A 13310-nucleotide genomic window follows, 5' to 3' on the forward strand; every position below is an offset into this window, starting at 1 on the left:
CAAACAGAGGCCTAGAGCAATGGGAATGGCTTAGGAAAATACAAAATAAAAACAGGAAAAATAATCCTATTTAAAACATAGAAACCAAAGAAGCAGTCCACACAGGATGTTGAGAGCGTATAAACTAGAATACAGAGAAGTGCGTTGAAATTAGCATAACATATTTATGCATACAGAAATCATAAATTATACAAGAGAAAAAAAAGCTCTCTCTTTCGACAGGAAAGTGTAAATAAAGTCAACCAATTCAGTTATATAGATTCAAATCGAAAATGATATAGAAAAATGATTATTCATGTCAAATGCAAACTGCTCACTGTGCATTACTAAAAAAAGCAAATGGTTTGACTGCCATGAAAACTGCAGACTAACGCGGAACATCGGTGACGACTGTAGAGGGTCTGGGGGCGGGTTTCCAGAAAGATGCACCTGGACAACTGGTAGCAAGAGTTTGTTCAGTGTCTCTGATTGGTCGGTTGGTCAGTCTGTGGTTGTGTGATTGGTTGTCTTTAGCTTGAGGGGTGATGTAGAATGGGTCTGAGAGAGAGGAGATCAGTTGGAGGTATCAGAGTGCACACTTCCAGGGCCTTCTGTTGGAGAAATGACAGAGGACGGAGTTGTTGCATCTTGCCATCCTCCTCCATTAGTCTAGAGCAAAAGGCAAAGAGACAGGAGAATTATTAGAGGGCTGTCCAAAGTGATATAGCGTGTGTGTGTGTGTGTGTGTTTGCCCATATGTGTGTATGTGCATACGTGTGTGTGTGTGTGTGTGTGTGTGCAGCCTGAGTGTGCGCGTGAGGCTGCATGTTCATATGCAAGCTGATATATTAAGAAATTAATAAGAAGAAGTGTCTCCTCTGATGCACTGCCTGTCAGGCCGACGGGCATTCAACACATTACACTGGCATCAGCGGAGAAAAAGAGATGCCCTCCCTCTCTCTCTCTCCCACTCTCTGCCCCCCACCCCCCTCCCCCCGCTCTCTTTTTCTATCTCTCTCAGAAACAAATTCGCCTTCCCCGTCGCAACCAATGGGAGTCGCTGCTGAAATAAACGTCTGATCAGATTTCAGCACTGGCCCGACAGCTTGTCGCTCCATATTTTGATGTCAGTCAAGAGGAGGGAAATGCAGAGAGGCTAGGGAGGGTATGTGTGTGTGTGTGTGTGTGTCAGTGGGAGGGGGTGGGAGTTTGTTGAGTAGAGGTGATGGGAGGATAGTGGGTGGGGGGGGGGGGGGCTCTGACTGGGCTTGGCTCGCGGCAGCAGCTAGCCTTTGCCGGATCTTTCCCTCGTCTTTCCCGACATCAACCCCCCCACCCCCACCCCCACCCCCAACCCGCAACCTCCCAAAGACGGAGCCCGTACAACAAAAGGTTAGCGTATGCTAATTTATTTATGATACGCTTCGTTATCAAAACGATCCGTCTACGTCACTATAAACAAACAAAAAAAAAAATAAAGCTTGAGGGAGAGAAACAGGCTCTCTCTCTCTCTCTCTCTCTGTGTGTGTGTGTGTGGGAGTGTGCAGGCACGCGTGCACACGTGCGTGCCCGCATAAAAGTCACGTCAGTCGCTGAATTAGGATTTTGCTGATTAGGAGTTCCTGGCATAAGGTCAATAAATAGATTTATCTGGTCTCTTTAGTCACTGTGTCTGGGGCCTGAAATAGGAGCGCTACTGCGAGGGAGACCGTGGCCACACCGGTGATATGCATCATCCAAATCCGCTCATGCCCCGCCCGTTTCCCCTCTCACTTCCTTCCTATACGTCGCTCTAAGTTTGCCTTTTTATTTTTGGAAGGGAGTGTGACAAAACAAAAGGAGAAAAGTCTTTTGTTGCCCTCGTGCTGAGGTGAGTAAATGCTAACCTAAGCAGTGTGCAATGTGAAAAACCACAGGAGAGAGGGAGAGAGAGAGAGAGATAGAGAGAGAGAGAGAGAGATGGCGACAGGATGCGGGGCAGTGTAATTAACTGCCACCGTGACTTCCTGTGCCATATTTTTCGTTCAGATTTGTTTGGTTATGATTAAGGGGAGACGCGTCGTTTTATACATATTTAGCAATTGATTGGAACCTGATCTAATGTTCGGCTGACACCGCGAGCGTGCGACGTTACCCCAGACACCTGTACTATAGTAATTACCTTCTCTCTGATTATCCATCCATCAAAATCCATCTGTTCTCAATTCTACAGCTATATCTTTATTTTACTATTCTGACTGCTCAGAACTACAGAGAGAAATGAGCGAATTCCACACATCATAATGAGAGAGATCCCTCTCCGTATCAGAGGCGTCAACACTGCAAAGTACGTTAGCTGAATATACACGGTTTAAAATCTCTTAAGTGTCCAATGAAATGTAATGATAATTTCAATGTGCGTTATCGTGATTCAAATGTATGTATTCTATCGGTATCTCTAATACATTCTGGGACGTCTGCAGCTGACTGATGCAGTCACGTTAGAGATGAGAAGGATTAGGAAGGAAGTCGTATTTCGCCTTCCTGTTAACACTACCTCAACAGTCAGCCACCAAGACAGCTAAGCCCAATATAACACCACTGTCTCCATATTGCCAAACAGCGGAGGCGAAGCATGTGGCTGACTCTCTCTCTCTCTCTCTCTTTCTCTCATCAAATAAATGAATCTTTACCCTAGTGGTTTCTCAGTACGTTCTGTATTACAAAAAAATCACCATATCAAGCCTCATCAAGGATGATAAAATTCATGTCTGCACAAGGCTGCAGGCAGCGCTGCTTTCATATTCCATCACATTGATAAGGATATGGCAAATTCTTTGAAGCATTTCCAAACAGCCAAAGCACAACAGATGCAAAGCACCGGGAATCGTTTCATTCCATCACGCCATAGGTTACCCCTTTTTGTGAAATGTTTACAAAAGCTACAAACAGATTAAATGCTTTTATGAATCTCATTTTTTGTTTGCCTCTGTGTTCGCTCCAGCTACTCCTGTCTTGCTGTTGTTGTTGTTGTTGTTGTTTGGGATTTTTATTTATTCATTTATTCTTTTTTTTTTTTATTAACAGTGTTTTATTCTGTCGGTGCGAACATATGCTGTCACTTTTGTGATCTGTAATATAGTCTGATATGTGTTTTCATATTCTCTGATCATTTTAAGTCACTCTAATTAATTATTGATTCTCACTGGACTTAAGTTAATATGTCATTTTGAATAACATCCATTATGAATGGTCAAGTTATAGTTTGCAGGTGTTCAAACATATGAAATGTCCCAAGAAAGTTTATAACATTTTAATTATGCATATGTATCAGTGTCATTACCGTGTTATTACATGTGTGAGGTGTGACTTACGTTTAAGCCATGTGGACTGTAGATGGTGTTCCCCCCCAGAGCATCACTGTATCCTGCCGTCTGACTGATAACATGGCGGAGGGTATCCACCTACAGAGAGCAGAGGAGGAGGAGGGTCAAACCTGTCAACAAACTGTCTAACAGTACCAGACAAACAGAGACACATTCTCACACACACACACACACAAACACACACGCGCGCGCTCAGGCACGCACACACGCACATATGCACACACAGACACATTCAGACACATAAACTCAGACACAGGTGCACGCTTACGTACACACACACACACACATACAATCACACACACACACACTTGGCACACACATAGACAGACGCACACGCTCTAGCACGCAGGCAGACACACAACACAACACATCACAACATACTGTAACAACACAGTGCGTAAATACATGAACCATGGTCTGGGGATAAGAACTCATGAAATATGGAAAGTGATGAGGTAAAAGAAACAGATTCATGGTTTTACAGAAAGCTTGTGAATGAGTGCTACTTCCCTTTATTTTTTTACAGATTTTAGTCATATTTCTCTGGTTACATTTAACGCATAAACACAACTGCACAAATAAATAAATAAACAAACAAAGAAAAAAACAAACAAATGAATGGATAGATAAATTTATCATTTAAAAAAATGTACAGAAAATGAACAAAAACATAAATTAAAAACTTTTTATTACCCATGCAAACATGAACAAGTCCCAAAACACAACGCACCTCTGTATTTGTTGGATAACTAAGTGATCTTTGTGAGAGGTTTTTTGTTTTTGTTTTTGTTTTTTTTTTCCAATAATGACATGAGTAACAAAATGAAAATAAATAAATCACTCCACAACGTCATGCCATAGGTCTCACTCTCTTTCTCTCTCTCTTCTTTCATGACATTTTGGATTGTTTTGTGAACGTAGGAGACATGGTATGGTGGAAAAGCATGATGAGGGAGTGGGGCAGAGTCACACTGAACTGGGGAAAATTCCAGAAAGGTCAGAGGAGTTGAGAGGAAAGTACAGTACCATACACCCAATACCAACCCAAGCGCTCAAGTCAGAGCCAAATGCACTCACAACATAAACTACAAAATGGGGTCTGTTCCAGAAGTATGAAAAAAAAAACATTTACTCAACTATTAACAGCCCGATAAAGGCTGACGTGATTCCGTTTGATAATTTCTGCTGGTACAAATTTGGATTGACCAGAATATATTTATACGTATATATATATATATATATATATATTTTTTTTTTTAGCCAAAATCAAAGCTTTTATACTTCCATCTCTTAAGCGAGATGAAACAGATAAAAATGTGAAATATCACATATGAATGGAGTATAAAGTTTTTTTTATTTTGGCATTAAATTGGTTTAATACCGCTCTGGGGATGGCTAGCTAGTTTTTTTTTCTGGTACAAACAGCCCCGGTCCCTGTGCGTAGCGCCTACCTGAGACTGCACATTGGCTCCGACTTGTGACCCTTGGTAAGAATCCCCATTCAGACTCTGCATGCTCATGAACATCTCCCCAGAGTTTGGGAGGTTAAAAGACCCTGACGAACCTGGAAAGGAAAGATGTAAGTAGCTGAATAACAAAAGAGTGAGAGAGAGACAGAGAAGAGACAGAGGCACGTACACAACAAACGCACGCACACACACACACACACACACACACGAAAATGTACACAGGCCAACACACACCCACGCACACAGACGCTAGATACAGAAATCCAGAAAGAAAGAAAGTATCCAGAAAGGAGGGGGACAGAGAAGGAACAAAGCAGTGACCAGATAAAAGTGGGGCGCTAATGGCTTTTACTATAACTCCAGGAAAAAACACCAAAGACTTCCACCAAAAATAAACAAGTAAACGAATAAATAAAAATGAAAAACAAAACTGAGTGGAAAAAAAATCAAATGACAAACATACACAGAGATCCAGAGACCTAAGGTTCAAAAGGGTGGGACATTGACTAACTCCTTTACTAATGGTCAATAGCATATGCTAGCAATGACATTAAGGACAGTGAAAGCTTATGGAAAAAGTCAGTACCAGTGAACATGTTGGTTAAAAGAGTGTTTTTGTTCTCTGCAGAGTCCAGCTGAAACTCTTCATCTTTCATCTGGAATCCTGGGTGCAAGAGAGAGGGGATCCCTTAAAAAAAATAGCTTAGCTTACCCACACACCCCCTTCAACTGTCAGTCATGTTCCATATTACAGCTTGTGTAAACTTGAATGGTGAGTTTTCATTAACTTTATCAATTATAATTAATTAATTAATTACTACAATTTATGTTCTTTTTTTTTCCCCCTTCATTTATTTTTTGTCTCGTTACAATGAATACAGAGCGTGAAATACTGAAAGTTAAAAAAAAAAAAAAAAAAAGTGTCAGTCAGTCAATCCACAGTGGAGTTCCATTATAATGGATTAGGGGAAGGGGTGGAGAATGCAAGCAAGGAGAAAAGAGATGATTTTTTTTTCTTTTTTTTTTTTTGTCTTTTCAACACAAACATGTTTCAGTTCTCGGTTCACACAACAAGGAGCCGTGCGGCATTGATGTTTCTGCATGAGTTTACTCGTCTCGTTCAGGAGCTATGGCCTCGGAGGCATGAGACTCGGGGCTTTAATACCCAGCCTGGGACCAGTCACTGTCACGGCAGCCCCTGGTGCGTAGAGGGGAACCACAGGAAGGGGTGGTTGGGGGGGGGGGGGGGGCTGCATCATGAGAATAGATTTTAGTGGACTTTGGGGGGAAATCATAAAGAAATGAAAGATGGGAAAGGGAAGGTAGGAACTTTTCAGAAAAAAAAAGAGGAAAATGGATTGTTTCAGTGGAGGTAGATTTTGGGAGGGAAAAAAAAAAATTGCGAAACTTCTCAAAAAGAGAAGGGAGGCAACTACCTGTTTTGTCATTAGTGGAGGTAGATTTTGGTGAGAAGTGTGAGTGTGAGGGAAGAAATTTAGGAGGGTCTTACCGGAGTTTGGGGTGGTGGGCGAGTTGGTCTGGCTGTTCTGGACGGCGGCTGCTGCAGCGTGTGCTGCGTTCACTGCGGTCTTAGCTGCGTACAGGTTTGCCTCTTCTTGGAACTTGCCGATGTTCTTCTTGTAACGGATCCGTTTGTTTCCGAACCAGTTGGATACCTGGAGAGAAGGAAGAAGGGAGGGAAGGAGGGAGATGGAGAAGAGGAAGAGAAGAGTGGGGGGGGGGGGGGGGGGGGGGGGGAGGGGGGGGTAAGACGTCAGACAGAGAAGGCAACTGTGCACTGAACAGTGTGATTGTTCCAAGATGTCACGTTTGGGTCCATCAAGTCCACAATCCCCTGCGTCCCGCGGTAATATCCGCCGGGCACGGCAGCTAATTAAGCGATAATCGGGGAGCGTTTGTGCGTTATTACGGATGGGAGCATGCCACGCTCTATGTTTGTCTCTAGACAAAACCCTAACACACCAGGGGACGCTCGTCTTGTGGCGACGCAAATCAGCGACGTTCCTCTCATGTGATCACGTTACCAAAGCTACGCTAAAGGCACGTCATGTTTGTCACTATTCTACCATAGAAACCTTCTCAGAAAGGTTAGAGTAGCTTCAGCTAAGTGTCAGTCATGGTTAGATTCACATTTCAATAAAAGCTGGACAAAAACATCTCTGGAAAATCCTCCTCACATGTCACAACTCACAGAAATAATAATATTATACACAATTAAGTTGGGCATTAGTAAAAACCTGGAAGAAAATGTTCCAGGAAACCTTCCATGCAGATGATTCTGATTCTACTATATCTATATCTATATGTATATAAATATCTATATCGATATCGATATCTATATCGATTTCTTGTTCTCTCCACACCAGACCAAACAGAGGACAGAGGACATCAAAATGTGGTTCATACAAGGGGGTTAGGAGAGAGAGAATCTTTGTCTAAATGCTGGCTCTGCAATAATTGCAGAATAATAAAGAGATTAGGCCTTGTTTCTTAATAGCCCTATAAATTACAGTGGCCTGTCGCGATGGTGATCTCGCCTTCCATATCCTGGTGCTGGACCAGCCAGAAAGGCTCAGCCCCTTAATGAAGCTTTATTTAATTTCCACCTCTGCGCCTCCATTTTAATATCTCCCGCAGTTCACCCATGCTAGGCAGAAGAGACCGGATTTGCATGACATCAGATCATTTCTGGCCAGCACGTCTCTGTGCTTCTAAATCTTTAATATCTAGGCAATTAAAATTAATGACCATTCGGGGGGCCAAACCACCGTTGGCAGGCTTTTTCTTGACATCAATTGTTTGATGGGTTTACCTAGAGGTTAAACTAACAAGCAAGGTTTAATTGGAAGCAATGAGAGTACTGGCCATCATCCTTTTTGCTTAACCTGCTTAGAAAGGCTTTAAAGGGCAAAAAAGAAAAAAAATCACACACACACACACACACACACACACACACACACACACACACGCATACACACAAACACAATCTCTGGATGTAAACCCAGGGCATGTGACATTATTGTGCCTTTGTTTGCTTACTCCCTATTGCACATTATGACTGGGGGGGCGGGGGGCGGTGTATATATTTATTTTCTGAGGAAAACCTTCAGGTAGCTTCTTTACATGACCAGAAAATGTGGATTCAGTTCATATACATAAAATGTTTTACATGGATAGCTTGTACATATTGACATTTGTATGGGAAAAAAAACCCTTTCTTTCTTTCTTTCTTTTAATTGTCCCCTTTCTTATAATTTGGAATGCCCAGTTGCCTGTAAACTCAAAAGTCTCCACCTTGTCTGGAAATCACTTCGGTCAAGTTGAATGCGGCTAGCTTACTCTTTGTCTTGCATGAAGCTAATCTGTCGTTCTTCCACACTTCATCAAGAGTCAGGTAAGGTAGCACACTTGGAAAAGACTGTTATTCTCTTGACTCTGACTACAACTTCAAAGGGAACCACACATCAGTGACCACTGCTGATCAAGTCGGAAATTTGGCTTAAAACTCTTTGAATGTGAATCAGCCACCCAAGGAACACAGCCAATCATGTTCCAGCGGACTGCCGGCCACTGTCAACAAGTGCTCTCCAGCTGGAATCCAGATGATGTGTCCAGATTCAGATGTAAGATGTATCTTTACACTGTTGGACACTATCTTAACCAGGTGCACCACTTGGGAGCCCACATCTGATATCCTCATTGGAAATAAAAGCAGAGGGAGGAGAGAAAAAAAAAACAAAACCTGAAAATAAAACTAAAAAATAGCCATGTCATAAAAAGCAAATGGAAACAGCCCTGCTTGTTTATGCAATAAAACGTAAGCAGTTTGAATGGGGTCTGAGGCTGCATCTCAGTCCCTGCTGGTTTTGCAGTAAGTAAGAATAGATGAACTAGTCAGCTGATTACATTCTTTTCTAGCTACGCTATTAGAGCTAATAGTAACGGTTTCAGCGCGTATGTGTGAGTGTGTGTGTGTATGCACTCCTCTGAGTGTGTGTGAGTGCGTTTTAATGCCTAGGCCTCCTTTCATCCATCCTTTATGAAATAAAACGGAGGAGTGGGGCCCTCCGCACTGTCGGACTCAATGACATCTATGAGGTTCACAGTTCCTCATAAAGCCCGTGACTTATCAGCGCTGCTAGAGCGGTGCTAACGCCAACTAGCGCGTGCAGGGATTCTGTGCTGTAATGAACACCACCCCACCCCCCACCCCACCCCACCCCTGACGTCTTTACACTTTCCATTACCTACATTACAGTGCACAGTAAAAGCCCTGATTACGTACAGCATCCTCCACATAAATTAGCAATCACCATTCACCTCGTACCGTTCCCCTAATTACCATAATCATCATCAGTACATGCAAATGAAGTTGTACTAGCAGCACTGGTAGTAAGCACTTCTGTGTTAGTAAGCCGTTAGTAAAGGAATTTACAGTCCTGTAGAAGTATTAGCGTTAATATTAGCAGAAGTATTATTGGTAATGTCAGAATTAGCATTACTATTAGAATAAGTATTAGTAGTGGTAGTAGCGGCAGTTCTTGTTGTTGTTGTTGTTGCTGTTGTTGTTGTTGTTGTTGTATTTCTATTATGATGCAAATAGTGTTTGTGGTGGTTGAGATATAGTAATGATAATGTTTTATGCTGTGCTAGTTGAAGCAGTGCTTGTATTTGTACAGTTCACAGCAGTAATGGCACAATAAACAGGTGTAGTGTCTGTGTAGTGGTGGTCACATGAAAGTGTCAGGGAATACTGCAGGGGAAGTAGTAGTCATTGTGGTATGTTACTCAGTAGTATCATCTTCTGTCATAATTCTATTAAATTTCAGTACACTCTTCCAATATGAATTATGATACCAAATATATCTGACAAAATAGTTTCTATCTTCTTTCCCAGCAACAGTTGTAACTATGTAGGCCTAAATTGTTCCATAGTGTTCCCCTGACTGTGTTGGTCTGGTTGTTATGCCCGTATTTAACCACTGTATGGTGTTGCAAGCCAGTGTAGCCTGGGCACACTGTCAACCTCATCATCACGATCATGCTGATTATTGTGAGGGGCCGGTCTGTGCGTGTGTGTCTGTGTGTTCACATTCCTCTCTTCTCCACAGAACTCTGGCCGCCACGATATCCCAGACAGGTTCGGCAGCTCAGCAAACAGTCACCGCTTTTGAATTTACACCGAGGGTATACACAGACCACAGCCGCAGACTGCACACAACTCATTCCTCTCTTTCATCTACCGGGACGAGGCACCAATTCAATCCGCTGGCCGGCAAGACACACAAGCCTGACCAACAGACCGAATTACCTGATCTCTACAATGGCATCGGCGAAGGGGGGGGGGGGGGGGGTGCAGACTGCCAGTGCATTATTCCTCTTCGAGCCAAAGAACCCGACACCGGGTTTGTTTTTCCTCCCCCCCCCCGACCCAGTGGACAGGGGGCCTGGATTGGTTCTAGTAAATAATTCACCCCCGCTGCCTCTCCCAAGTTCTGGTCAATAACCGGAACATGTCATTGGATGGGAATAGATGACCTTAGCAGGGTCTCAATACAACCAGATTTATAATGTCCTCATGAAGGGGGAGGGGGCGGGGCTCTTTCACACACTTATGCACCCCACCCCCCATCTCTCTCTCTCTCTCTCTCTCTCTCTCTCTGTCACACACACACACACACACACACACACACACAGAATGTCAGAGGTGGTTTCAGTGGCTGGGTCTGTAATATTATCAATAATGAAGAGGGCTGCATTAATAGTTAACACATTAACCTGAGGGATGGTTCCTCTGCATTTATAATGAACCGAAATATGTGTGGCATGTTTGAACCCGGGCCCTGCTCACAGCACAATAAGCAGCCTAATTGGACCGAATGTGCCCGCCCATTTGTACTTGTACTATGGTTATCGATGCACACACACACTCACGGTACAGTATACCCTCTTTTGACTCAAAGCCCAAAGATTATATCAATTATAGCACCCTGACATATCTAGAGACCCTTCCACTCTCTCTCTCTCACACACACACACACAGAACAAAGAAGCTCATTTGAGAGTACAGACATCGCACATTTCCATGCTGAATAGGGACTGGATAATGGAAAGGCTCTGCATGAAGTGAGCCTGTGTCTGATGAATTGTGCTAAATTTCCAGAACAATACCATTAGGACCCCTCTCATTACAAACAGTCACCCATGCGCTCAATAAACTATAGAAAAAACACACAAATGTGTCTTTGGATATTTAATTTGGCTGTGACTTCTTTACTCAACGTCAACTCACACACAGCATGTTACGACATTACTAGTGTAACATCATAAAATTAAGAAAACTACCAGATTCTGGATAACCATAAAATTATTTCGAAGAAATTTAGCTGAAAAGCTCTGATCATATTTTCTATTGTCACATTGTAGATTTTCTATAATGGGGACTGAGTAGACACTGAAATAATCCCACAGTTACTATCTACTCTACATAGAAAACAACTACATCCAAAAACAAACAAAAAAAAAAAAACACACATACCCCCACAAACACACGCACACAAAAGTCTGCCTTGTAGATTTTTTTTTTTTGGCTTCGTTTCCACTTTATAGACTAAATTAATTTAATCTGAGGCATCTCGATTTAGTGTTTTTACATCTTTGTCATTACTATTTGAATGTGGCCACCGTTTTTTTGGGGGGAGTAGGTCTAAGTGTGCTGGAGAGGTAGACCACATTTTGAATCTGCATTACAGTTTTAGTTTATTCTGAATGAACCCTGCTAAGGACACTTCCCGCTGTGGAAATGAGCTTTGAAAAAAATGCCCAGTGGATTGATTACCCAAGTTCCCATAGGAAATTCTCTTATAAAGAATTGTGAATGAGGAAAATAGTTCTCCAGCACACAAGCCTAGAGCCAGCCAAAAACAACAAGCTTGACACAAAACGGCGGCATCTTCAAAAGTCCCACCAACCAAGCATAGAATGCCAATCCAGTAACACAGAAAACATTCAGTCAAAAAATAAATAAATAAATAAATAAATAAATAGACAACATCTCCAAAAACAAGACAAAACACACTCCAGCTGTCTGGTGTTTACACAAACTCTAATGGGATACAAATTTCTTAACATGGGTCATTTCTCTACTAGATGTTACTAAAAAAAAATGTATATGTAAAACAAATTTAAAAAGTAATATGACGAGACATGACATATCACTACAGAGCATATGACATGGTGGTTTGGGAATTCATCTGTGAGTGAAAGCTAACACACGCTGATGGAAAAAAAGGGGTTTTAAAGGGGGGAAAAAAAAATTAAAAAGTAAAAAAAAAAACAAAAAAAAACAGACACTGACAGTTTGACAGTGTATGAATATCATTTGCGTTTTCTGTTAAGTGTGCATATTTTCTATCAAACCGATTGTCCATGCTAAGCTAAACAGGGGATTCAGTCAGTCAAGTGCGGGATAAGGTAAAGGGGAAGGGGGGGGGGGGGGGGCACTAAAGTGTGCATTCTATGTCTAGCGTCAGTGTGCAGACACAAAAGGGGAGATTTAAAAAAAAAAATGGATAGATACAGTAAAAGGAAAATTAATCAAATCAATAAATCAATAAATCAATAAACAGAACGACGACGGTGGATCAGGAGAAGTCAGATGACATACCTGTGATACTGTGATGGTGCTTCCCACCCCCTGAAGGCAAAAAAGAATGGCTTTTTACAGGATCGGACTCTGAAATAGCCCGCCAACAACCCCCTCCCCACAGAAAAAAAAAAAAAGAAAAAAAAACATATACAGATATATCCAGTTTAAAGAGAAACTTTAAATAATATTTATAGACCAATTGGCTTTGACAGTTAACATTGAAATAATTTTGAAGTGATGGCAGACCACCTCAAAAAAAAAAAAAGTCACCAAAAAACTCCAGATTTTTGCTTTTAGTCTGTGAGGTATGGGTGTGGGGGTGTATTATTGCCTTCAGGTGTGTGTTAAAATGACAATTTGAAAGAGTGGGAAGATCACATGAACGGTATTAAATGATATTTTAGGCCTAGAAGCCCAACTGGAGTCAATGTGGTAGCAACTGAGACTCTCCTTTAGTCTCTTGTCTCTTGCTCTCCTGTCTATCTTCTGTCTACCTTATCTGTCTTTCTCTCAACCTCACATCCACACATGCTCACACACACACACACACACACACACACGCATTACTTGACTTGAGCATTCAAAATTAGCCACACGCTTTGCCACAGGCTTTGGCGCTCAGAGAGCGTAGGAATGAATAGCTGTGCAGCGTAAGCCTGCTTATTCCATAGAGCTCATTCAGGACCTGAGGACTGATCGATCAGACAGGGGAGCCACACATGGCTGGAGAGAAGAGGGAAGCAGAGGGCAGGGGGAACCAGAGTGAATGTGCTGGAACAAAGAACACTGATCTAAATGCTAACTCACCCCCCAGGAAATGCTACCTAT

At 42.2% G+C, this 13310-nt stretch overlaps 1 protein-coding gene across 4 annotated transcripts in view; it reads right to left on the bottom strand.

The window, feature by feature from the left end:
• Nucleotides 1-552: 552 nt before the first annotated feature.
• Nucleotides 553-13310, bottom strand: part of pbx3b (pre-B-cell leukemia homeobox 3b) — an 80305-nt gene continuing 67547 nt past the window's right edge. Inside the window, exons 6-9 of one of the 4 annotated variants that reach the window (XM_030773573.1) lie at nt 6324-6489; nt 4796-4908; nt 3333-3422; nt 553-648 (exon numbers count right to left, since the gene is read on the bottom strand). In XM_030773573.1, coding sequence (XP_030629433.1) covers nt 553-648; nt 3333-3422; nt 4796-4908; nt 6324-6489 — 465 coding nt within the window. Of the gene's footprint in view, nt 649-3332; nt 3423-4795; nt 4909-5399; nt 5478-6323; nt 6490-12500; nt 12531-13310 lie in introns of those variants that run through there. The other 3 variants (XM_030773579.1, XM_030773588.1, XM_030773595.1) reach the window with 3 other exon arrangements.

This window comes from Chanos chanos, chromosome 1, assembly GCF_902362185.1.
Source record: "Chanos chanos chromosome 1, fChaCha1.1, whole genome shotgun sequence".
Classification (NCBI taxonomy): Eukaryota; Metazoa; Chordata; class Actinopteri; order Gonorynchiformes; family Chanidae; genus Chanos; species Chanos chanos.